The sequence below is a fragment of the Galeopterus variegatus genome, unplaced genomic scaffold (genome assembly GCF_000696425.1).
Source record: "Galeopterus variegatus unplaced genomic scaffold, G_variegatus-3.0.2 Scaffold236, whole genome shotgun sequence".
In the NCBI taxonomy this organism is placed as follows: domain Eukaryota; kingdom Metazoa; phylum Chordata; class Mammalia; order Dermoptera; family Cynocephalidae; genus Galeopterus; species Galeopterus variegatus.
The window spans coordinates 101,780-126,777 of record NW_007726347.1 but is presented as its reverse complement, the minus strand read 5'-3'; the positions used below and the strand labels follow the sequence as shown (position 1 = coordinate 126,777).

Here is a 24,998-nt window from a genome sequence, read left to right as displayed (position 1 = left end):
AACATTTTTTGGCAAGAATGTTATAAGCGTGATGTTGTATACATCCTACTGCATCATGTCAAGTCAGTTTGCTCCATTACTTGTCATGATGAGTTTGAATGCTTTGTCAAAGTAACTTTGTGTCTGCTATAACCTTCTACTGTAAAGGTTTCTTTATGATTAATTATTAATCTATGTGTATCAGTAATCTTTGAAGCTGTGTGAATACCCCGTTGCACAAAAACTTTTACCCTATGGTTTCAGGATCAATTGCTGATCTTGCCCAAATTGATTATTTCACTGGAGGCTACAAAACGATGCTTTTCTAATTTGTTCATTCTTTCTGCATGTTAGCTAGCATTCTTCTATAAAAGTAATCTTAATCTAACCAATCCTTCCACACCTTTTTCTGAGTGTCACTATGGACTCTTGGATTCTTTTTGTATTTAGTATGTTATAGACCATCATCATCATTTATTTATTTTTGACATTCAGATTGTCCTGGATTTGGCCACTGGGAATCTCTTTAAGCTGGCTCCTTCTAATATGACCCCATTAGTGTTTCAGCAATTCCTTGCTTTTCTGTTCCTGATTTACTTTGTGAGCGGAATCAGACATTTCCCCAATAAGTCCCAGTTTCTTAGTGAAGAATGATATTCTGTAGTCAAGATCTAGGCATTGATTAAGTATGCAGATAACTACAAGGTGTCACTGCTTCCAAAACTTTTCAGTGGACATGGGAAATATTTCTTAAAAAGTAGAATTTATATTGCTATCTCCAGTTCAAATTCAGCACCACAGGGTTCTTCCTTATCTTTCTGTCCTTCCCCCATCATTTGCACTCCCTAATTCACAGTGGAACCTTGGTTCCCAACACCTCATTTGTACTACTTACAAAATAGATTCAACATTATTATACCAATACCACAACTAACAACAAAATCTATTAAGTTCAAATGTTCTTTGTAGTTCTTTTTCTCCTTGTTATATCTTATTAATAGGAATAATCAGATTACAGTGCTTAAAAGTTATTTGAATTAATTTTTTTCTATAAGGTTATCAATTTTATATACATGTGTGTGAATTTGCTCCTGTCTGTATTCAATTTTTCTGTGTGCTTTTTCCATTATTCTTGATTTAATTTTTTTGAGTATACAAAATTTTAGATGATTGAAAGTCAAAAGTTTATTAAAAAGTAAACTTACAAGTCTCACTCCCACCCCATTTCTTCAATTCCCATGGGTAACATTTTCATTAGCTTCTGATTTATTCTACTTATGTTCTATTTTGAAAGAATATAAACAAATATATACTTTTTACCATTTTTTACTCAATTACCAATTCACAAACAAAAATATTACATATAATTTTTTGCTCTTTGCTTTTTTCACTTTACAATAACATATCCTCAAAAACACTCCATATAACAGTTTGATAGAGATCTTCTTCATTCTTTCTTACATCTGCATAGTACTTCATTGGGTAGTAATATCAATAGTTTATTCAACTAGTCTCATATGAATGATCTTTCATATTTGTGGAAGCAAGATTGCTGGGTCAAAGATTACATGCAGTTTTGTTAGACACTGCTGAATTCCCCTTCACAGAGGTTGAAACAATTCTGCATTTTCACCAGCAATGCATGAGTGCCACTTTCCCCACAGCCTTGTCAACAATATGTGTGGTTAAACTTCAGAATTTTGATATCTGGTATTTTGCCAATCTGATAGATGTGAAATATTATCACAGTGTAGTTTCAATTTGCATCTCTTATTAGTAAAACTGAGGAACTTTTCAATGTTTAAAGCCCCATTTTCTATCTTTGAGCTATTTGTTCATATCTTTTGATAAGGCAAACATTTTAAAGTAAGAGTTTACGTATTTCGGAATTAGATACATTAAATAGAATTTAGCATTAGAAGACTTGGGTTCAAGTTCCAATTCCCCTTTATACTATGGGGCATAGGGAAAACTGCTTATCCTCTCTGTCTTCACTTTCTTTATCCGTAAAATGAAACACCCTTTCCACTCCAGTCCCACAAATTTAATGGGTACCTTTCCCTCAAGTTATACACATAAAGCTTCTACCATTTTAAAATGGAAAAATCGTCTCTCCATCCAGAATCCTCCTCTAGACATCGTCTTTTCCTCATTCCCTTCATAGTCCAAATTCATGGAAATATAGTCTATTACTTTCTCTATTTCCTCATTTTCCATGTGTTTCAACCCACAGCACTCTGGCCTCTGGCCTCACCACTCTTGCTTATGTTACTAATGACCTCTCCTAATTGTCTAATCTAGGGGTCACTGCTGTATCCTCATTCCACTGGCCATCTCTGAGTATCTACCTGATACAGTTCATCACTCTCTCCTAGAATTAGATCAAACTGTACAAATACATATTCTCATGCCTGGCACAATAAAAAGGATCAATAAATGTTTGGTGAATGAATTATCAAATGAGATAAGTAAAGTAAATGAAGTACTCTGAAAATTGTCAACTGTTATATAAGCACTATCTCATATTACAAGTGATCTGTAATTTGGCTGTTAAACTGGGAGATCTCAAGGGTACTGTGCAGACATTCCATTCAGCAAAAGGTCAGTAAGCGATAGGCAACTGACTTTTTCTACATACCAGGGCTCGACTGACTTGTTTTTAAAAAAATATGGGAGAGCTGTGTTCAACCTTAGAAAACTAGCCCCCACACCAAAGAAGTAGGCAAGAACTACAAAAGACTTCAAGGAGAGAGATGCCAAACAAAAAGGATCAAGTGGATAAACTTGAGCCAGGGAAATGTGACCACCTCACTTCTTAATTTAGCAACCTAAATCCTCTGTGGAACTCTGTCTAGTAAGATGGAAATAACCCTGATATGATAGGAAAAGTTCACAGTCTACATCTACCTGTCCAGAGAGAATTTAATGTAACAATCTGAAGTAGCACCTATCCAGAGGCAAAATAAATTAACGGCACTGATTATGAACACAGTGAAGCCCATATAAAATGATGCGGGCTGTGGTTAGGACTGCTTCAAATTCAACACGAAAGAACTGGATTCAATTTGGTATGATTACTTTTCTGTCCTCAATACAAATGCCATGCATATTTTCCCCATGGCCCTCTACAGACCCCATCTTTTTTTTACCCCCATGCTTTTCAGGATTACAATGACATAATTCTATGAGGCTTTCCACTATGTTCTGTAATTATGTAAAACATATTCTTTTTTTTTTTTATAAAGATGACCGGTAAGGGGATCTCAACCCTTGGCTTGGTGTTGTCAGCACCACGCTCAGCCAGTGAGCAAACCGGCCATCCCTATATAGGATCCGAACCCGTGGCCTTGGTGTTATCAGCACCGCACTCTACCGAGTGAGCCACAGGCTGGCCCTGTAAAACATATTCTAATCTTACTGAAGTGTAAAATGAAATCTTGGGACTATAATACATCTTTAAGTTTCACTCTTTTACTCTGATTCCTCTGCACTGTATACTGGCTGAAAGACCCATGTAACATTTCAAATGTTATCCTCAGTAAATAGCCTTGCTGGGGTCCAACTGTTCCAAGCAAAATAGAAGAGAACACATTAATAGCAAGTAAGGATTGTACTGGAGGTTCTACTAAGATAAATACAACTTGACATAATCAGCAAGGACTGGTATCCCTGTCCATATCTTCACTTCACACATGTTCACTGATTTATAGTACCATAATTATAGCCTCGGTGGTGTAAGTCACATTACTGTGGTAACCAGGCATAAGCTCTTTATTAACTTTTCCTTCCAAGAGAATTTTATGCCATTCATCTCCAGTTCAGGGACAAAAATAATGAATATGATTAAAATATTGCATTTGATTACTGTCTCATCTATTCACATACCCTCCATTTCTTCGCACCTACGGTAAAAGTAACCTATCTGAGGCTGAATTTTTCTTTGAAAAGGGAACAATATTCTATAAAGGTATGTAATGTCAAATCTTAAAAAAGATAATTATCAGTAAAAACTCTGACTACTTTTTTTATTCATAAGCAAACTTATTGGTTGTGTGCCCAATATTCTCATGTTTCCCTTGTTTAACTAAGAAAGCTGCCTGTTTTTCTGCAAAGGGTCTCTCTGTTCACATCTAGCTTTTTCTCAGCCAAATTGAACAGCCTCCAGGAGAGCTGCTGATATTGAAATTTGGTTGGGCAAAGGCTTCCAGCTCAGAGAAGTAGTACACTCACGAGGATGTGGAATAACCTATTTTTCTAGACAGACCCTGGCTTTCCACCAATCAATCCTCTCTTCTCACTGCAGGTTTTCTTTAAACTATGTTATATACCGTTCCTCTCCATACCACCTGGACATCTTTCTAAATAAACAGATCTCTGTGCAGTACACTGCAGAGCTGACCATTCTCCCAAAGGGAGGGAGAAATCCCGCTGCCTCTCTTCACACAATCTGGTTGAGCTCCAGGCATGGCAGCTATGCACAAGATGAGATGACTTTGCAGAAAATTAACACCGCCACTTGCAGCTAGGATAAGACCTCTTTTTCCGTATCAATTGTTGGGGAAACCAGCAGGGCACAGACTCACTAGAGAAGAGACAGGGGTTTGAACACAGAATATGGTGATGCAAACAAAGGGAGGAAGCCACCAAGGAACACGTATAATAAAATATTTAGACAACCTGTTTATGTACTTATTTTGTTGGACAGGAGTTAAATTTCAGGATTCTCCAATTTGGAAACTTTTTTCCAAATAAGAAAAATATTCACAATGGAAAGAAAATATACATTCTCTAGAAAATAGTATTATTTCTGGAGCTGAAGAGATTTTCCTTTGTTCAAAAATATGTACACGTAGGGCCGGCCTGTGGCTCACTCGGGAGAGTGCGGTGCTGATAACATCAAGGCCCCGGGTTCGGATCCCATATAGGGATGGCTGGTTCGCTCACTGGCTGAGTGTGGTGCTGACAACACCAAGTCAAGGGTTAAGATCCCCTTACTGGTCATCTTTAAAAAAAAAAAAAAATATGTACACGTATTAAGAAAGTAAAAGACCCTATATGATACTGTAATAGTATCATATAGACAGACTGGATACACATCATAAATATGTCCAAACCCATATAATGTACAACACCAAGAGTGAATCCTAACATAAACTATGGACTATGATTGATAATGATGTGCCAGTGTAGGTTCATCAGTTGTAACAAATGTTCCACTGTGGTAGGGGAATGCCGATAATGGGGGAGGCTATGCATGTGTAGGGGCAGGGGGCATATGGGAAATTTCTGTACCTTCCGTTCAATTTTTCTGTGAACCTAAAACTACTCTAAAAAATAAAATCCATGTATCATATATATGTGTATATATGTATATAAATAAAAGTAAAAATGGTTGGACGGTAATATTACATAACAAAAGGTAACAGTGATTATCCGTCTTGGAGATGATTAAATGTGATTTTCTTTTTGTTTCTTTTTTGGTGGCAAGCCGGTACAGGGATCCAAAGTGTTGACCTTGGTGTTATCAGCACCATGCTCTAACCAACTGAGCTAACCTGCCAGCCCTAATTAAATGTAATTTATTGTCTTCTAAAATTTTCTTTTTTTTTTTTTTCATTTTTGTCTTTTTTCGTGACCGGCATCGGATCGCAACCCTCAGTGTCGCGCCCGTACCGGACCGGGACCGGCCACGGGATCGCAACCCTCGGTGTTGCTCCCGCCCCTCGTTCAGCCAGTGAGCGGCCGGTCTGTATGTGGGATCCGAACCCTCGGCGGGAGCGCCACCGTGCTTCCCAAGCGGCGCACTATAGCAGTGCGCCACCGGGCCGGCCCGGCTTCTAAAATTTTCTATGATGAACATGAATGATTTTTGTAATAAGAAAAAAACTCGGGCCGGCCCGGTGGCGCACTGCTACAGTGCGCCGCTTGGGAGCGCGGTGGTGATCCCGCCAAGGGTTCGGATCCCACATACAGACCGGCCGCTCACTGGCTGAGCGAGGAGCGGGAGCAACACCGAGGGTTGCAGTCCCGTGGCCGGTCCCGGTCCGGTACGGGCGCGACACTGAGGGTTCCGATCCGTTGCCGGTCACGAAAAAAGACAAAAAAAAAGAAAAAAGAAAAAAACTCAAGATGGAAGAATATGCCTGACAATCATAAAAACATAGGATGAATCTACTGGTATAAACACTCAAATGCATTTGTGATTGATTAGGAAAATGTAATTTTGTGGGAATTAGATTGTTCTCTTTGCTTAGAGTAGTATTAGAATGTGCTTATATGCCCTAAAATATGCTATTTGAGGAGGGGGGTAGTTCTTGAATGGGTGGTATCAGAAACAAAGGGAAGAATGTCTGAAATAAAACAGGATGACCAGTCAGAAATGAACTATATTTGATATTCATCATGTCTACATCCTTTTAGGTGTTAAAATCCAAGCTAAATGTCAAAGTGACTTCTAAGTTTGCAGCTGTGCTCACTTTCTAACGTGAGCTCTTTTTGGCTACAGGCATTTATTTTGCCCTTCATAAAAATTAGTCAGGTTACATGGAGACAGTTGGGGGCAGGGCCCATTTGAATGAGTGACTCATAAGTTTTCTATAGATAACACAAAGATTCTTTCCAGCAACACAAGAGCAGGATATAGTTGAACCCTCATGGAAGTATACATAAGGGACAACAAAGCCAGGTGCCTTACAAATGGAAAGGCCAATGACAGTTTTACAGTATGATCTACATCCAGAAATAGCAACACATATTGGTCAAGTTAAAGTAATGGAAAAGATGTCCCCCTCTCAACTCATAGCTTTTCATGAGTAACTTCATAGCTATACACCACTATGAATCACTCTAAAGACACACACACTCTACAGTGTCAACAAGTTATTTCTGGGCACAAGCCTTCAATGGCACAAAGTCGGATTGCCTGCTGAAATAAACTCTTAAATATTCAGAGTGATCTAGTTTGTCAGTTCCTGTGCGTTCATTCCTCTTCTCTCCTGTTTCTCAGTATCTAATCATTTCACAGTTCACAATTGTCCTCACCAGAAAAAGGAAGTGAAATTCAAACCAATTGATGCAGCTCTTGGTTAGCATTTTTGGTCAAAGTGTGTGGGAAATGGACACAAAAGCAAGGTTCTGGCAATCCCCACTTTTTTTTTTTTTCCTTTTTGTCTTTTTTACTGACCGGTAACGGGATCGCAACCCTTGGTGTTGCGCTCGTACCGGGGACCGGCAACAGGATCGCAACCCTTGGTGTTGCGCCCACACCGTGCTCAGCCAGTGAGCGGAAACCGGTCTCCACATGGGATCCGAACCTTCGGCGGGAGCGCCGCCACACTCCCAAGCGGCACACTCTCCAGTGCGCCACCGGGCCGGCCCATTCCCCACTGATTTTAATTATCCTTGTTAACTTGTTCCCACTATGTGTACAGATGAAAACTAAAACTCTTTGAGAGGAAAATGGGTCCTAGGATTTTAGAAGCTTTCCTAATCTATCTGTCAGAGAAGTCTCCTTGAGCTACTTATAGGTCACTGAATGTTCAGGAACCAAGAATAATTTTTAGTCTGACTTTTTGGTATCACAAAAGTATTTGGGGGACTCAAAACGTAGCTAGAAGATTTCATGTGTTTAAATGTCCAACAGCCTCTCAGTTTTAAGTAGTCCCCACCTGCTCTGCTCAGATATGTCAGACCTTGACAGATTTGGCAGATTTGAAACAGTGACCTTAAAGGATCATCCTATTTGGATGCACTGCATAAAACTATTCTGGACTGGTGTGTTTTTGACCTTGAGTATTATGAAAAACAGATAAAATATTTAACAACCTAGGGGAAGAAAAGCCTGATTTGTAAAATTTGCCAAGTTCCTTGGTACAAATATTCCCATCATGGTCCATTTTAATCCACAAGCTTGATGTTACTAAATGAGGAATTGGAAGGAGAAGAGCAGTAGCACACAATTATATAACATTTGCACCATCGACAGATATAAATAATCTTAAGAGCACAGATAATATTAAAATGTAGTAAAATAATTAGGACCTGATGAGGTTTGCATACTTACCTTTGTCTTTACTGTAAGTTACATTTTATTTAATATTTAATAAGTATTTGCACACTTACCTTTAATGTAAGTTACATTTTATTTAATATTGCCCCCCCATGAGTTCATATGGGCTAGCTTCAGCACACCACTTAAAGTGGCCCTAAAACTTACCAAGAACACATGCTCAAATATCTGTGTAGGGCTATCCATTTGACCAAGGATCACTATCATCTCATTATCTATAAATTCCTTGAATTCCCGCAAGTTGCACACCATTTGCATTTCCAACTCTGTTCGTATCTGAAACAAAGATGATATATTACACTGGTTTCTGTAAAGTTCCTCTGTACTCTCAACTATCAGCCATTTCTAATGCCCCAGACCCACTGTTATCCCAGCCCTAGCCTTGGAACAATTATGACTCAAGATCTCTTACCTCTTTGGATGTAATGTTCTCCAAATCCTTCTGCATCATAATCTCCCTTAATTTGGTTTTAATTAGTCTTTCTGTTCGCTCACGTTCAGTTGGTCTGAGAGAGAGAAGTGATGATTTTCCTTAAGCCGGAATTTGACAAAGTTAACGAATGTACTATATGATTATGTTTCCAAATTGGCAAGCCTTGCCTTTATTAATCTCAGATTATATTGTGAGAGCATGGCAAAAGAAAGTTATATTTTTAAAAGTTTCTTTTCAGAATGTATAGAATGTAAACACGTAGAAATTATTACTTGAAGAGGTTCTAAAAGCCCTTAAATATATTCATGCATATAGATCCATGAAGGAGCAAAGACAAATTGGGTATTACTGAGTATAATACTTTAATGGAGGATCATATCCACACTTTTCCATTAAGTACTTATGGCTATCACTGAGCCAGAATACCAAGCTGGGTAGACCAGTGGTGTGACCCACTATGGAACTAGGTCTTCTGTAGCTTAAAATGTCACCCTGTGCTGATCATTCATTGCTGTGGTTCTAGAAAAAGGGAAAGAAGGAAAAGTGATCCTGCCTTCCTCAATAAGGCAAATTCTCTCCCAAAATGGTTTGCAGGAACTAACTACCTAGGGTACTTCCATCCAAAATGCTTTCCTTTTTATGATAACTCTCATAATATCTTTGTGAAATTGTTATCCTCATTTTACAGATAGAGGAAATAAACAGCTGAAAAGTTAAATGACATGCTGATAATCACACAAGGCAGGAAAATCAGAACTTTCAGCCCAGCCTAACATTCTCCCTGCAGGATTATGTTGCTTCCCTTCAACTTCTGACTCTCTTAAAAATAAAATTATCTTTGGAACTTCAATATGAAATCAAACTAGGCAGTTGACTCTCCAATTACTAGAAAAGCATTGGTTCAATGTAACTGGATGCTTCTCTCTAAAAGCATTATTTAATAATATGCAGAATTTGAGTGAGGCTGACAGAAAGCACTTTCTGTCTCATCTTTACCCCCAACCTACCCAAGAAAGGTATCTGCTTTGCACCTCCTTATTTGGAGATGGAAATGGACTAAGCCTTCAGGCATCCTGCCTGCCCTTGCTGCCTACGGTCTTATCACTGGCTTCAAAAATAGCTTCAGTAATCTCCAAAAATGGATGCTCTAACCTCACAACCTTGGGGCTCCCCACCACTTGGGCTCTTAGTTTCTTATGAATCCTGCAGAATACAGATAATACCTGTGCCATCTGCCTGTCAATCAGTCAAGGAATCCCTATCTTAACTAAGATTAAAATTTGTATCCATGTGTCATTTTTCCTAGACATAGCTAATGGTAGAAAGTAAATGTATACTTTCAGTCTTTCATTAAGAAAGGAATATTGGTAAAAAACAAATATTAGCACCCATGTGCATGTGTGAGATTCCCTAGTTTAGCAATTTTTCCCTCAATCCTTTACACTTGTTTGCAGCAGATTGGGTTGGGAGCAGACAGGCCTAGGTTTTAATTCCAGCCCTGCTACTTACTGGTGGTGAACAAGTTCCCTCTCTTCCCTGAACCTCTGGTTCCTTTTCTATAAAATGAGGATAGTAATAGCTGTCTCATGAGATTCTTATGAGGATTTAATGAGATATCACATATAAAGTGCCTGGCATAGCATTTGACCTTTACTGGGCGCACCATGCATGTATATTCCCTTCTCCCTTCCTTGGGATTTCAAAACACAAACTATTGACAGTAGAGCACTTAAGTCCATTTTGGAACACTTTCTCCCTGTACTCTCAGCATTCTTTCATAGGCTTTTCTAGTCAACTCAGGGAAGAGGAGGGAATGGAAAAAGCGTTATAACAAACACAGTTTTTCTTCCTCAATTTCAACATAGAAAAATTTGGAAAATACAGAAAAATATAAAGAAAATAAAAATCATTGAAAATCCCTTTATCTAGAGATAATCATTAATAATAATATGGCCTACAGCTTTCATGTATAATTTTTCTGTGAACAGATAGACACTTGTCTATTAAATCTCTCTTAAAACCAGGGTTATATTGTACATACTAAGTAAGAACTAACATTTAATGAGCCTCTACCATGTACCAGGGACTACCTTTTATGTTTTTTTGCTTAAGGATGTAGAGAGATTATGAGCAACTTCATTTTCTTTTTGTGCTATAGTTTCTGAATCTTCTGTAATAAAATCAGGAAAAATGGGAAGAATTTTCTCTCTCTCACATAAGTCTGGTTTAGAATGTGCTTTTTTGAGCTAGATGAGACATCCATTCCTATGAAACCCATCAACCATCTGTAAAGCATAAAATCATAAATACTTATCTTTTTAGTTTCTGTGGGGTCTTAGGACCAGAGCTACTGAAAAGGAGGTCCTACTACTAATAACACCCTGTGCAAAAAAGATTCCACTGTTTTTTGGACTGTTTCTTTCACACAATACTTGGAAATTTCACCTTTTGTAGTAAAAAGCATTTATAAAACTATTATCCAAATTAAGCCTCTTTTAAAAAAATCATAAATGGTTTTGGCATGACTTTTGGAATCTGAAGGTGAATCCTATCTGTAAGATTAGATGGTAAGTAGCTACTCTTCTTTCCTAGCTGTGGAATACCTTGGAAGTGCAGAAAGATCAATTCAGAGTAAAATAAACAACCTGATTAATTTCCAAAGCAGGAACTAAGTGTAAAAAAACTTCCAAAATAGTCACAGAAGTTTTAACACATAGACCTGAAAAGGAAATAAACATCAGCTCCACTGTAGGCCTTTTCCAGCTCACAGTAAGTACACTAGGGAGATTAACAAAATCTTACTGACAAGGACTTACCAAGGCAAGGGTGGAGCGGAGGAATATACTTGAATGATAAAATACTTTTTAAAAAAACTTGAAGAGAAATCAGTGTAAAATTACCTTAACAACCTAGTTGTCCTTTTGAATCAACTGGAAACATCTTGTCTTTTTTTAGTATTACACACATCCCTCTAAAATTTTCCTTATGTCATTAATTTGCTTACCAAATGCTTCTTTCACAGATAATTCAAATACAAACTTTAACTCAACTCCTTTAGATTCAAATTTCAAATTAGTGGAATCTGAATAATGGAAATTTATCATTTTGTAGTTCTTGACTATGGAGATTTCATTGTGCCCAATAGTGAAACTCTTCAGGCCTTTGCAGGCAACAGAAAGGACAGAGTTCTTTATGTGGGGCAGATGTGTGCTGTAGACAGTGACTCATATCACTGGGTAAGACTAATTCCCCAAGAGAAGAGATAAGAAGGAACATGCTACCTATGACTCCCTAGGACACAACAAGGAGGACTTCCACAATTCTCAGCAAACTGACTTACATGTCTGTGAAGAGAGCTGGAGAGTCGGGCCGGTGGGACTGCACATCCTGCATAGCATTCCATTCATTGACTGAGGATTGATCTGAGTTGATATGGCTCTCATAATAACTCACCCAGGTGAGAAATAGGCTGCCTGGATAGTAGTTATGCATTCTGGCCACTTCACAAGCTTTGTGTAAACTCTGTAGTGCAGACCTGGAAGATATGCTGGGAAATGAGAACTGCAGAATTGTGTACCCCGAACTCTTCTAATTTTTAAATTCTATAGAATTTGGCCTTTGGAGAATCTATTCGCTGAAATTCAAGATTCTCCAATTCTGATTATACCATACTACCTATCCATAGCAACAGACTAGACATTTGTTGAAAGGTATGATGTATCATTAAGGTCGGGTGTTGGAGGGTGGGAAGGGAGAACTGACAGCTCACCAGTGAAAAATAGGTCTGGTTACCTATGGAGCTCATTATCCTATAGTTGGAACCATGCTGTGGCTGTGATGTATCATTAGAAAATTAAAGATCTCAACTAATTTACGATACGAAGATTTGTTTCCCTTGGCACAGAATCAAATGACAGCACACATTCCCTAAGATTCTTAGAGGCTCCACATAGATCACATAGATAGATGTCACTAAGCCTTGAGGACACGTCCTTTAATGTCCAGGAAGTACTGATCTAATGACATTTAGCATTTTTGCAGCCTGTGTCTCCTATTCTCTTTAAACCGTTTATTCATATACATGAGCTATTTTCTAAGAACAACAGCTCTAATTACTCTGAGACTGAGTAAACCTTCTGACTCTGAACTCAGGAACCCGACAAGGGTAAACAAAAATGACAAGTACCTTTTTGGTTACACAGTTGGGAAAAGCTTAAGCCAGAAATGCTAGGAAATAAATTACGCAGGAGCATAGTTGGAGGTCAATAGTATTTATTGAATGAAATATCTTATTAGCTATAAACTAATGTATCTCTAAGAGAAAAAGACAGTATGAGAGAATTCTCATTCCTCGCCAATCTATTTAAATCTTTTTCTTTTTCTTTTTTTTTTTTTAAAAGATGACCGGTAAGGGGATCTTAACCCTTGACTTGGTGTTGTCAGCACCACGCTCAGCCAGTGAGCGAACCGGCCATCCTTATATGGGATCCGAACCCGGGGCCTTGGTGTTATCAGCACCGCACTCTACCGAGTGAGCCACGGGCCGGCCCATATTTATATCTTTTTCTTAAAAATGCCTTTTTATTTATTTTTCCTTCAAAACAAAAGTGACCCATGTTTACTTTAGAAAATTCAAGGACCTCAGATAAAAGGCAGAAATATCCTATAATCCCTCCACCCAGAAATAATAACCATTTAGGTTTTGGTGTAGATCTTTCCAGTCTTTTTGTCTATACATAGATCTATAATAAAGATATGATCACTTTCTGAATACTGTTTATAACATGCTCTTTAACTTTACAGCCTCTCGTCAACATATTTCCATGTCAATAAATATTCTTTAACTAGATCACTTTTTTTTCCTTTTTGTCTTTTTTACTGACCGGTAACGGGATCACAACCCTCGGTGTTGCGCCCGCACTGCGCTCAGCCAGTGAGCGGGAACTGGTCTCCACATGGGATCCGAACCCTCGGCGGGAGCGCCGCTGCGCTCCCAAGCGGTGCACTCTCTAGTGCGCCACTGGGCTGGCCCATAACTAGATCACTTTTAATGGTTGCATAATATTTAATAACATAGAAGTGCCATAATTTAACTGACTCTTATTTTTAAGACATTTAAATATTTTCCAATTATTTTTGCTATTATTAGAATAATGACAGACATTCTTATAGCTAAATCTTTGCTATGCACACACACTTATTACCTTGGGTAAATTCTTAGAAGGAGAATTACTAGGTCAAAGGGCATGCAAAATGACAAGGCATATTGGCAAATCACTCTCCAGAAAGGTTGTTCCAGTTCATTCTTCCACCAATAGTATATGACAATGTCTGTTCCTTGAATTCTTGTCAACCCCAGATAATGTACATTAAAATGATTTTTAAAAATATACATTAATAAAGGAAAAATATGCCAGTCCATTTTTTATTAGGGAAACAGATTTTTCCTTAAAAACAAAGTTGTAGAATCTTTTTAAAATGCTCTCTATCATTCGAAGTAAGCCAAATTCTCAGAGAAAGCCAACTTTTCAGAGAATTATCAGAGAATTTTAGTTTCACTACACAAATTCAAAGGTAAGGGCCAGCTTAGTATAATGCACAGGATACTCAATGCATGTTTTCTTCATCTAGGAAACACTTGCTTCAAGAGCATATGCTACACAGTCTGATGCAACTGCCTAAAATATACTCATGATCTAGCTACCTCAGATACTTCAGCTGCATATAGCAGTGGAAGGCTGCAGTAATTACCCTCCTGTGAAGGAAACACCTGGTCTAAATGCTGCTTTGATCCATGCATCATGTATGTGTATTTTTTTTCTTTGATTTTCAATTCACTACTCCCCATGTGGTACACCCAAAAAAATTTATTCTGCAATAAGCTAACAGAGCTAGGACTCATCAGTCTACTTTCGAACTTCAAAGCGTGATCTAAGGTTATTTACTTGAATTAAGACTGCTTTGTACTCCTCCCCAAAATACACCTGAAAACACTGTCACTTATGGGCCTTACTATTATTTGGTTTTAGTTAGTACTTGGGAATAGATACATCAGTTGCTTTTAAGAGCCTTAGTCAAAAGAGGTCACAAGTTTTCCATGAGAAATTTAGCTGTGAAATATGCCCTAAATCAGGGCCGTCCCATGGTTCACTTGGGAGAGTGTGGTGCTGATAACACCAAGGCCACAGGTTCGGATCCCTATATAGGGATGGCCGGTTAGCTCACTTGGGAGAGTGTGGTGCTGACAACACCAAGTCAAGGGTTAAGATTCCCTTACGGGTCATCTTTAAAAAAAAAAAAAAAAGAAAGAAAGAAATATACCCTAAATCTAAAAATCTGGTCTAAGCACATGACCTGAAACTGTCCTATCTCAATTTCTGCACAGAATGATAAGACTGTTAACTGTTCAGCGACTCTTAGGACTCCACCCACCTCAGTCCTATCAATTCTGTTATTCAGGGGTAGATTACCTCCCTGGTGTCTTTCAGAAACTTTTATTTCTTGTTTTGTTTGCCTTCTGTTCATTCCACTCCTGATGGGGACTTCTACTATAGAACAAGAAGCTGAACGAGAAACTAAAATTCAAATCCCTGACTGGGGTACAGACTCAGTCTTAGAGTTACATCCTTCCCTGGTTATAGTAGATCATTTTCTAAATAATCCAGAACAAGAAAGTAAGAGTCTATTCTGTCTAAATGTAAGAGATACTCTCAGGCCAATTATGCGACCTCTCCAAAGCCTCAGTTTTCTCATCCATAATAAGAGACTAATAATACTATTTTGGGGGTCGGTGTGATAATTAAATATAATCCATGTAAAGCACCTGGCACAATCCCTGGCACATAGTAAATAACCTAAAAGTGTCAGTGTACCAACTGATAACTATTTATAACTACAGTGTTTTCTTTAGGCTTTGTTTTCATTATGAAAATAGCCACCACCAGATTAAATGGAAATTTATCTATCTATAATGTAACTCTGTCAATGCTACCCCTGATTACCTTAAGAAATAGAAAGCTAATGCATAGCAGTGTGGTGTTCTAGACTTAGCTAACAGACTGCTAAGTAACTAACTTAGTCCATGTGTCCCTATAAAGCTCAGTTCCAACCAGCTATCTGATCCATTAAATCTCTTCTAGAGCCAAATACCTCTGAATTTCACTTGTTCACCAATTCTCAAGGCCTTCCACTGTAACAATTTGAAAATAGCACTTCTAAGTCATCTTTAACTATGATGGCCACAAAATCCTATACATGCAAACACATCATACAGCATTTTCATAGCAAATTGTACCATTTCAAATTGCTACTTCTCACAAAATATTGCTCCAATAATGTATTTTAAAAGTTTTGTAGAGATATTAAAAGTCATCTTACCACATTGCCTGTACAGATACAGGTTTGAATATGTGAACTCTGTTATCTGTTGATACGCTGAACCCACTAAGGACAAAAGAGAACAAGACAAAAATCCATAAATGAGTGTAGGTTATTTCAGTTGTGAGTTTTCAAGATTGTTTCCCAGGCTAGCAACAGCTGGCTCAGTAGAAGAAATCATCAGGCACTTCATGTAGATGTTAACTGTCTTGCCTGAAAGGCTTTAAGCTAATTGTCTGATTTTATTTACCAGGCAAAATGAATAGACTCCTACTTTGGGGTTGGAGAATTACATACAGTTTCCCAGCTGTAGCTATGGACAAACTGTTCTGCTGTATATTTCTATTTGGAAGTCTTGTGGGTTCTTAGCAAACCTGACCCTGGTTTTATAAACTGGTGCCAACATCTTGTTCTCTTGGGGACATATTCTAAAAACACCAGGAGTTGGGGGTGGGGGTCACTGGAAGGAATCGGCACAGGAAAGAGGTTATACTGTGGGCTGACAGCTGGCAGAGGTGGCAAGAAGTTATTTGAAACAGAACGTATCATCCTCTGGGAGAACATTGCAACAGTCCCACATGCTCACATTAAAGAGTGAGCCAACAAACTAGTTCTTCTTTGTCTGGATTCCTACCATAGTTGCCTTAGTGAAAGACACTGACAAGTTTGGTTTTACTCCATTTTACCAAACAGGAGTTTAAAAGGACTCATTGAGCTATTGACATGACAATTCAGTTGGGCACCTGGGCCTCCCATTTAGCTGAATAAATGGGCACTAAGATGGAATCCCACATCCCCACTGGTTTTCTGTAGGAGAATAAAAAGGGAAAGCTCTTACCCATCACCATCCAAGTGTATTAGGGTGTCACTCCAGAGAGGCAGGACTAAGCCCATGGTACAAATGCTACTACAAGACAAGAAATAGTCCATAAGTTACTTCCTATTATTCTGGGACTCAGTCTTTTGCTTATTAAGTCTTTTAACACAAAGGATAAACCCCTAAGCTCTAAATTCTGGCATAAGTATTACAGAGAAGAAATTTCTATTTCATTTTACTATTAATCCCATTTATGTCCTTCAGGAGCTGTTTTGAGACGGTTAATCAGTTCCTTATACATTTAACAAAACTTACTGAGCTTTCTCTATTGCTGTCTTAAAAGTGGCCACTATCTAAAAAATCCAGGCGACTGTTGCTGACTTGCATTTGGCAGGTCTTAGCCTGGGGTACAGCACCCAACTCAACTCCAAGGATTATTTCTAATGCTAAGAACTACTGCTGGTTGCTGAAGATCTTGGAATGTGTGATTTGCTCAATTCTAATTTTGAAGTTTATATAGATATATTGAACACCAGAACATACTCAATAGTCTAAATGGGAAAGGGAATAAAAAAAATGTAAAGAAGTAATTCTTAATGGCTTGTGATCAAGTTAGAGAGACAAAATAGATACAACTTAGCTTAAACAAATAAAATAGTGCTTGGTGATTGTTCACTGAACTAGCACTGCTAAAAACACAGGGTTAATACGAATGCCAACAACCAACAAAAGGGTAACATTAGTATGGTATAATAAAATACTATTTCACTCACACACTAGCCCAGGGAGGAAACTGGCTTTAAGTTAATGGAACAGCTTGGTATATGAAACCAGGGACTCCCAATCATGTGCTCTATCACACCACTTCTCTGGACAACTGTAACCTACTCCAGACCTCTGCCACTTTTTCTCCTTAAGGCTGCCTTCCATAAACCACTTTTCCCCTCTGGCCAATCTCCAAAGGCTCCTACACCTGCCAGTATATCTAGAGAGGCAGCATGGTGTAGCAGCAAGAACCTCATATATGGGAGGGGGAACCATGCAGTAAAGTTAAGAACATGGGTTGTGAAACCTGGGTTCTGGCTCTACTCTAATCTTAGGCAAATTGCCTGATTGCTTTCTGCCCCAATTTCTTCATCTGCAAAACTGGGATAAAAACATAGGTATCTTCTTCATTATGCTGTTTTGAAGATTAAATTAGATAACACACACAAAAATACATACAAAAGAGCCTAAAACCTAATAACAGTTCAATGATAATTTACTGAGTGTCTACTAAGCCAAAAGATCTAGATTTTATCTCCTTCAGTATTAGTTTCTTTTGACGTTATTTAACCTCTTTCAGCTTTAACTTCTTCATCTTAAAATGCAGATAATGAAGCCTATCCTCATAGGGTTATCATAAATATTTAAAATATTTAAAGTAAAACAATATATGTAAATGCACTGTCCTGTAAAACAAATTTTGAGTATGAATCTGTAGTGAGTGCTCTAATACATCTGCAAGTGATCTGGAGGTGGGCAGGTGGTGGGAAGCATTATGCAAGTGATTTAAAAACAATAAGAGGAATATCAAGCTTTAACTGTTGAAGTCACTGCAGAGCTACAGAAGGCTAGCCCCTAGTTGGGCTTTTCACTACACTTGCTGGCCTATTATTCAACACCCTACAAGTGATTCCAGAGCTCAGGAGACTCAAATCAAGACTGGCACACTTATCCACATTAGAATCCTGGGCCTGAACACCAGAGGCACAGTGGTTATGCTAGTGTCTAGGAGTGAGTAAGATAGATCTACCGTGTTTTGTGGAGAAGATGAGGTGGGTACATAGAAAAGTTGTTTTGAAAATAGCTTCCAAGATGGAGTAGAGTTATTCTTAGAGTAGCTTTTTGTTTTTTATTTAGTGAGTGCTTAGCCAGGTTCCTAGTAACAAATATAACTTGTAGCATAAGTATAAAGGGTTGATAGCTCAGTAACAAACCTAGAAATTAAGTAACTATAGAAGATACAGAAGCTCTAGAACAGCGTGATCCATGAACTTGTGACTAGATGCCAGGCAACCTTTGGAGATGTGACAATCATATGTAGAAACCAACATCACATTTTCAGTTTATATTCAAGTCAGAATGCTTTTTTACATTAAGTATTAGCTTTTTCACATAACAGGAAGAAGAGGCCTCAATTAGGCACACCTGGTATTTTATCCAGTTCACCTGAGTCTCATGAGATTTTTTCTCCATTAAAGTATAGCTACTTATTTTAGTAGATACTCATCCCATTCAACAAATAGTTATTTAGTGCCTACTATGTTCCAGGCATTTCAAGTTGTTGGGGGTACAAAGAGAAGTTAAAAAACCAAACCAAACCAAGAAGTTCTATTATTTTATAAATTGAAGTATATCCAATGCACTTTGGAAGCCAAGATTACACTATATACTAAAAAATGTATTAAAATATAACACAATACTCAAAGAACTTGTAAGTAGGCTAAATGAATTGGCTGTAACATTTATTAAGAACTACTTGTACTTGTCATAAATAATCTAGGTTCCACTTTGGCTTAATACTGTTTTGAAATATTAACATTTTTATACTCCCAGATACAAAATGATACAAATTCCTTCAACAGTGACTGAGATAGAAATAATATTAGATTACCTGAACACCAGTATTCTGAGGTTGGCAGCATTTCTCTTACTGTCTAAGGGGCTCATTCAAGCAGAGGATGTACAGGAATTTCATATTATCAAGTTTACCAAACAGAATAAAAACTAGTTTCTAGCTTTTCATGTCTCCCTTTGTTTTCCATAAACTAAAATTTCCCTTTGTTAGTGGCACTTGTCAGATATTACAAAACAGAGGATAAATTACTGGACACCCATATTAATAAACATTCTTTCTGGTAAAGTTTGGGAAAAAATGAAAAAGATAAGATTAGACATCTGATTGCTCACGCTCTGGGTCAGGACAATCTGCAGTTACTGCCTCCTGTCTCTAGGAGAGGACTCAATTGAAGTTTCCATACAGCCCCAGTTCCTGTTTTATAGGGTTTTTCAAGGGAGGAGTCAGGGAGAACTGAACAAAGCAAACATGAGCTACAGCAATGTTGTCCAACTGAACTGTCTGCAATAATGGAAATATTCTATACACGTACTGTCTAATATAGTAGTCACTAGCCACATATGGCTACTGAGTACTGGAATTGTGACTAGTTATGACTGAGGAACTAAATTTTATTTAAATAAATAAATAAATTTGTTTAGTGGTTACCATTGGACAATATAGATGTAGAGAGATATAAACTCAAATCAGAGGTCCTAAAGTCTTACTGAATGCAGACAAGGTAGGTGCTCTTAAAGGAAAATGCTTACTGAAAGGTCTGTTGCTTAGGTAACACCACAAGTTAAAACCATGCAGGAAAAAGCTTCCTAAATATTTTACAAGCCTGTGTAAACTCAGAACATACAATTAAATACTGTAAGTGGTATACAAGCTAACAACTCTGGCCTTGCGATCCCTATGAACCCACAGTCATTTTCAGGTTAACTTCTACGTACAAGTACAGTTAAACACTAGTTTGGGAAACTTTCTGGTGACAATGGGACATCCCCTCCCCCAACATCAAGACAATTAGAATCATTCTCAGTCTCCTCCTTTCTTTGTGACTAAATTCCCCCAGGCCTGGGTCACACCCCTAGCTACTCCACAGTTCCATTCTAGTCCCCAGCCAGGAAGTCAATGCTTTAAGACATCTGGCAGGATTTCCTGAGGCTTATTATCTAGAGTGCAAAGATCTGTTTAGCAGTCACATTCCACAGCCTTCCCAAAGTTTCTCTAGAAAAAGTGGGAAAATAAAAAAGGAAAGCAACAAACCCCATGGACACACAAAAATCCAGGTTCTGTGTGATGTGTGGTATCTTTAATCACAGAATGTAAAATGCAGCTAAAGTCAAAGGTGCATGATTATAAAAGGTTCTGCTTTGAGTTTAAGGAACTATTTCCTCTCCTTTATTAACTCAGAAAAAGAAAAAAGAAGGTATAATATTTGGTAAAAGCAAGGTTTAAGGCCATAGATAAATATAAAAGATTGGAGTTAAAGAGGGATCTCTTTGAATCCAGGATCACTGGTGGACTACCACAAAGGGCACGTGCCCTAGAGTCACCTAGAGTCAAAGTGAATCATTACTGATTAAAATAGAGTAGAACACCAAGACAAGGCAGTTTTTCCTGGAAATTTAACTGTAAAGTATTTAATTTAGATCATTACTACCTAAAGATAAAAGGAAGGTAAGAAATAGTGGTAAATTAGGAACACACAAAGACTTTCATTAAACATGCTTGTCTCCCAAGCCTGGCTGAGACACTTTTATGTTCTCTAATTTTATGCCTTAAACTTTAAGAGCAGAACTGCACAAGATGTTTTTATGATAACTCAAAAGGCAACTTGAACAGGTTATTTAAGAAAAGAGTTTCACATCCCTCTTTTTTGCAGTATCATACCTGTCATTAGAGGAGAAATCCATTCCTAGGACAATGCTTTCTTCAGTGTCTTGTCTACCATTAGTTGAAACCACTACCATATAGCGTGTTCGATTCTGGTAAGTACTTTCCAGTCTTACAGCCTGGAGGTTAACAGACAACAGAGAAATTAAGAAATTTAGAAGGTTAATTTTAGGTCATTTAACTCTTTATCATCAGCACTTTAAAGCATACTCAGGGAGGCAGCATAGCCAGTAGTTAGGAGACCTAAATTCAAAACCCAGGTCATATACTAACTATGAAATCTATGGTAATTTACTAAATTAACTGGAGGGAGATATAATACCTGCCAATAGGGTTGTTTTAAGACTCTTATGAAATAATGCACGTAAAGCACACTGCTTAGCATACAGTAAATACTCAATAAATGTATGCTATTAGAATAATTTATAATAACAATTATCAGAGCATGTTCTAAAGACCAAAGAGGTGAATGTGAGGTATATGAATGTGAGCACTGGTCTCACAGATGTAATTCCCACAAACAATTATAATGTGAAGCAAACTACTAGCACTACCTAAGGAGAGTATTAGTTGTGTTCTATTGGATTCTTGCACACTTATACACAAAATTTTCTTGTTTAGTTTCAACAATAATGAAAGGAGAATGCTTTTACAGAAGCTTCTCATTTTTTTGTCAAAAAGTTTTAATTTATTGCATATGTATGTTTTAAAGGGGGCTTCAGAAAATTTAAATATGAATAGGGTCTTAAATGAAATTGAGGATTTACTATTAGTGTGATCATTGCATTGTGGTTACTAAGCCCATTTCTTAAATATCTGCAGAGAAATAACATGGTATCTGAGTTTCACTTTTTTTTTTTTTTTTAAGTAATAGACTTTATTTTTATACGCATTTCACTTTAAAATGTTCCAACCAAAAAAGAGAAAATAAAAGGTGGGGGGAAGACGAAAGAATCAAGCAAAATGTTGATTGTTATTAAAGCTGAGTAATGAGTTCATGAGGATATATTTTCTACTCTGATATGTTTGGAAATTTTCTTAATAAGAAGTTCAAAAAGAGACACGTTACAAACCTTAAAAATAAAGTAAAATGGTTTCCAAGCACACTCATTCAAATATTTCCTAATTAATACTGTGTAAATAATCACAGCGCAAGTGCTGCGGATTCAATGGTGGAAGAGAGAGACAGTCTACGCCCTCATGGAGTGCACAGTCTAGTCTACTATTTTTATTTGTTAATAATAATAACAACAACAACAATAATAATAAAAGACAGATCCTCTGAAGTCAAGAAAATGTGCTCTGGAGGCAATTTCCTCTGTATGATTTCCCCTGTTTCTTATTTCAAAAGAGAAACAGAGTTCCAATCCATCAACTGGCTCAAGATATTTGTCAGCAATTTGACAGAAATTTCTATTTGGAATGCTTTCAGTGCTGCTGTTCTTCGAGGTTCCTTCCCTTAGTTCTGTCGGTATTCCAAAACGGCCAGGCAAATTGAAAAAGAGACATAGTTACACAGCTCAAATGACCCATTTAGCAAGGCAAAGGTGAGATTCCAATGGTTATCTTTTTGTCTCTATTCTGATACTCCTAGGAAAAGCTAGGGAAGCACAAAAGCAGAAGAGGCTACATTAAAACTTGTTTTAAATAACAGCTGATATAATAAGAATGTAATGCCTACCCTTCTGATGCCAAGTGCACAAGATAGAGAACTGTACTCCTCACTTTATGTTTTGTTAAGTAATAGAACATTTAAAACCATGAGAAGCTAACAGGGACTAATATTTAAGCGGACTGAGGTCTAGGCCTAGCTGCCTGGAATCAAGAGAGGAGCATTATACACACAGAACTATGAATAGTAGTAAATGCACATGAGGTGGACTAACTCTTTCCCTGATTGTAGAAACACTTCACGTGTTAAATTAACCAGAACCTGGTACAGGTAAACTAGAACTTTTTATAAACAAGATCTCAGATATCATTACGTATTTAAACTTGGGCTTGCCTTGGCAAGCGTTGAGCTAACCGTTCAGTTTCCTGAATGTGTTAGAGACTCCTTTATCCTTTGTCAGGGCTCTGAGAATTTCTGGCAAGGCTCAAATACAAATGACATGGGAACTGAACTGTGCCTTCTGACAATTTATCTACAGTTCTTACACCAACTAGCGGCAACTGATAGGCTGTCAAAGATGATAAAAGGAAAAATATACCCTCCATAAATATTACTTACAATACAAGTTAGAAGAAGGCAGCAAGAGTTTCTTCGTAAGTAATATTTGGTGCAAACATTAGTTGTCTCTTTTTAAAAAGTGATGTGTGTTTATTTATTTATAATTTCAAGAGCATTTCAAATGTTTGGCTCTCCCTTGCTTAATCTAATTATAAAAGAAGATCTCAAACCTAATGGGACAGGCTCCATCTCATATGACTTAGGCTTGAAAATCGTGCACCTCAGATCATTCAATTTTAAGCTTTTTAGATGGAAGAACAGCACTTAAGAGTTTTTGGGATTTGATCACAGTCCTCTAGATAGTACCTAGAGTAGTTAATAAATTCTTACTAAAGGCAAGTAGAGCATTAATCAGGGGTAAGAAGCCATGATATTAATTCAATAACTACACCCGAACTAGAAGGATGAGATGAAATCTTTAAAGAAAAAATTCTGAAATGCCAGGGGACAGATCTGAAACATTAAAGTTCCTTTTAAGCCTCAAGATTCTATGTTAAGGAATTAAACAAAATTCTATGAGCCACAAGCAAAATTCTATGGCCACAGGCCACCATGGTTTGAGTGTTATTTCATATTCCTCTGTTGGGGATAAGATTAGAAAAATCTAATAATCCAATTTATCAAGCCAATCAGAGAAATATAATTTAAAATTGCAGTGTGTACATAATACGCTGATATTGAAAACAACAGTATTTCCAATGTTTCCTGTCTCCAGAACTTACGTGGAATAAACTACTGGAATAAGACAATAATTGAGATGCATTTGATTAACAAACTAAAGTTCTCATTGAAAAGGACACTACTGAAATCCATTCTAATTGTCCAAACAAAACAATATTCTGGATTTTAAAATGTGGCAGGAATAGCAACTGAGAAAATTATTCTAAGACAGTTCATTTATTACCTACATTTGGAATCCTATTACCAGTTTCAGGTGAATTGGATCCAGCCATTTTGGAACTGAGTAGGTCCGAGAAGTCATCTCCTGACTCTGCTTTGTTCCTGAAGATAAGAACCTAAACTGTTTTCAAAGCTCATCTATAAAGAATAATGTTAAAATGTCCCTCCATATCTAATTTAAATGCTTAACCTAATCATAAGCAGTTCACAAACAATACTTGATACAAGAGCCTCCCTCGCCAGCATCACCTAACATCAGGAAATACTCTTCCTTTAAGTTTACACTGCACCTTTGCCTTTAATTTATTTTCACCAAGAATCTTACATCATGCCCCTGCATGCAATGTTTATGCTCAGTGAAGCCACATTATAAAGACCCAATGTCTAGACAGGCAGCTCACCCGATCCATCAGAGGGAAAGGTTTCAAAAATATGTAAATATTAAATTCTAGCCAAAAGAACAAAGTAAATAGCTAAAATTAAAGTAGACTTCAGATGTGACACTAATAAAGAATACTGTCTTCAAAAGAAATAGATTAGGTCTTGAGGGAGTCTCTGGATTTTTTTTTATTTTAATTTATCTCTATGATAGACATTTCTATCTTTTAAATTAAAAAAAAAAACAATTATATCCTATACAGCCATTAAAAGCCATGGTTTATCTACTGACATGGAAAGATAGCCATGATAAAC

General features: G+C 37.4%; 1 protein-coding gene across 2 annotated transcripts in view; it reads right to left on the bottom strand.

Moving 5' to 3' along the window:
- The window catches only part of SSH2 (slingshot protein phosphatase 2), a 111,986-nt gene that overhangs the window by 33,835 nt on the left and 53,153 nt on the right, over window positions 1-24,998 (bottom strand). The window contains exons 3-8 of one of the 2 annotated variants that reach the window (XM_008566337.1): window positions 21,173-21,294; window positions 16,696-16,764; window positions 15,858-15,923; window positions 11,821-12,015; window positions 8,460-8,553; window positions 8,195-8,323 (exon numbers count right to left, since the gene is read on the bottom strand). In XM_008566337.1, the coding sequence (XP_008564559.1) occupies window positions 8,195-8,323; window positions 8,460-8,553; window positions 11,821-12,015; window positions 15,858-15,923; window positions 16,696-16,764; window positions 21,173-21,294 (675 nt within the window). Of the gene's footprint in view, window positions 1-8,194; window positions 8,324-8,459; window positions 8,554-11,820; window positions 12,016-13,780; window positions 13,837-15,857; window positions 15,924-16,695; window positions 16,765-21,172; window positions 21,295-24,998 lie in introns of those variants that run through there. The other variant, XM_008566338.1, reaches the window with a different exon arrangement.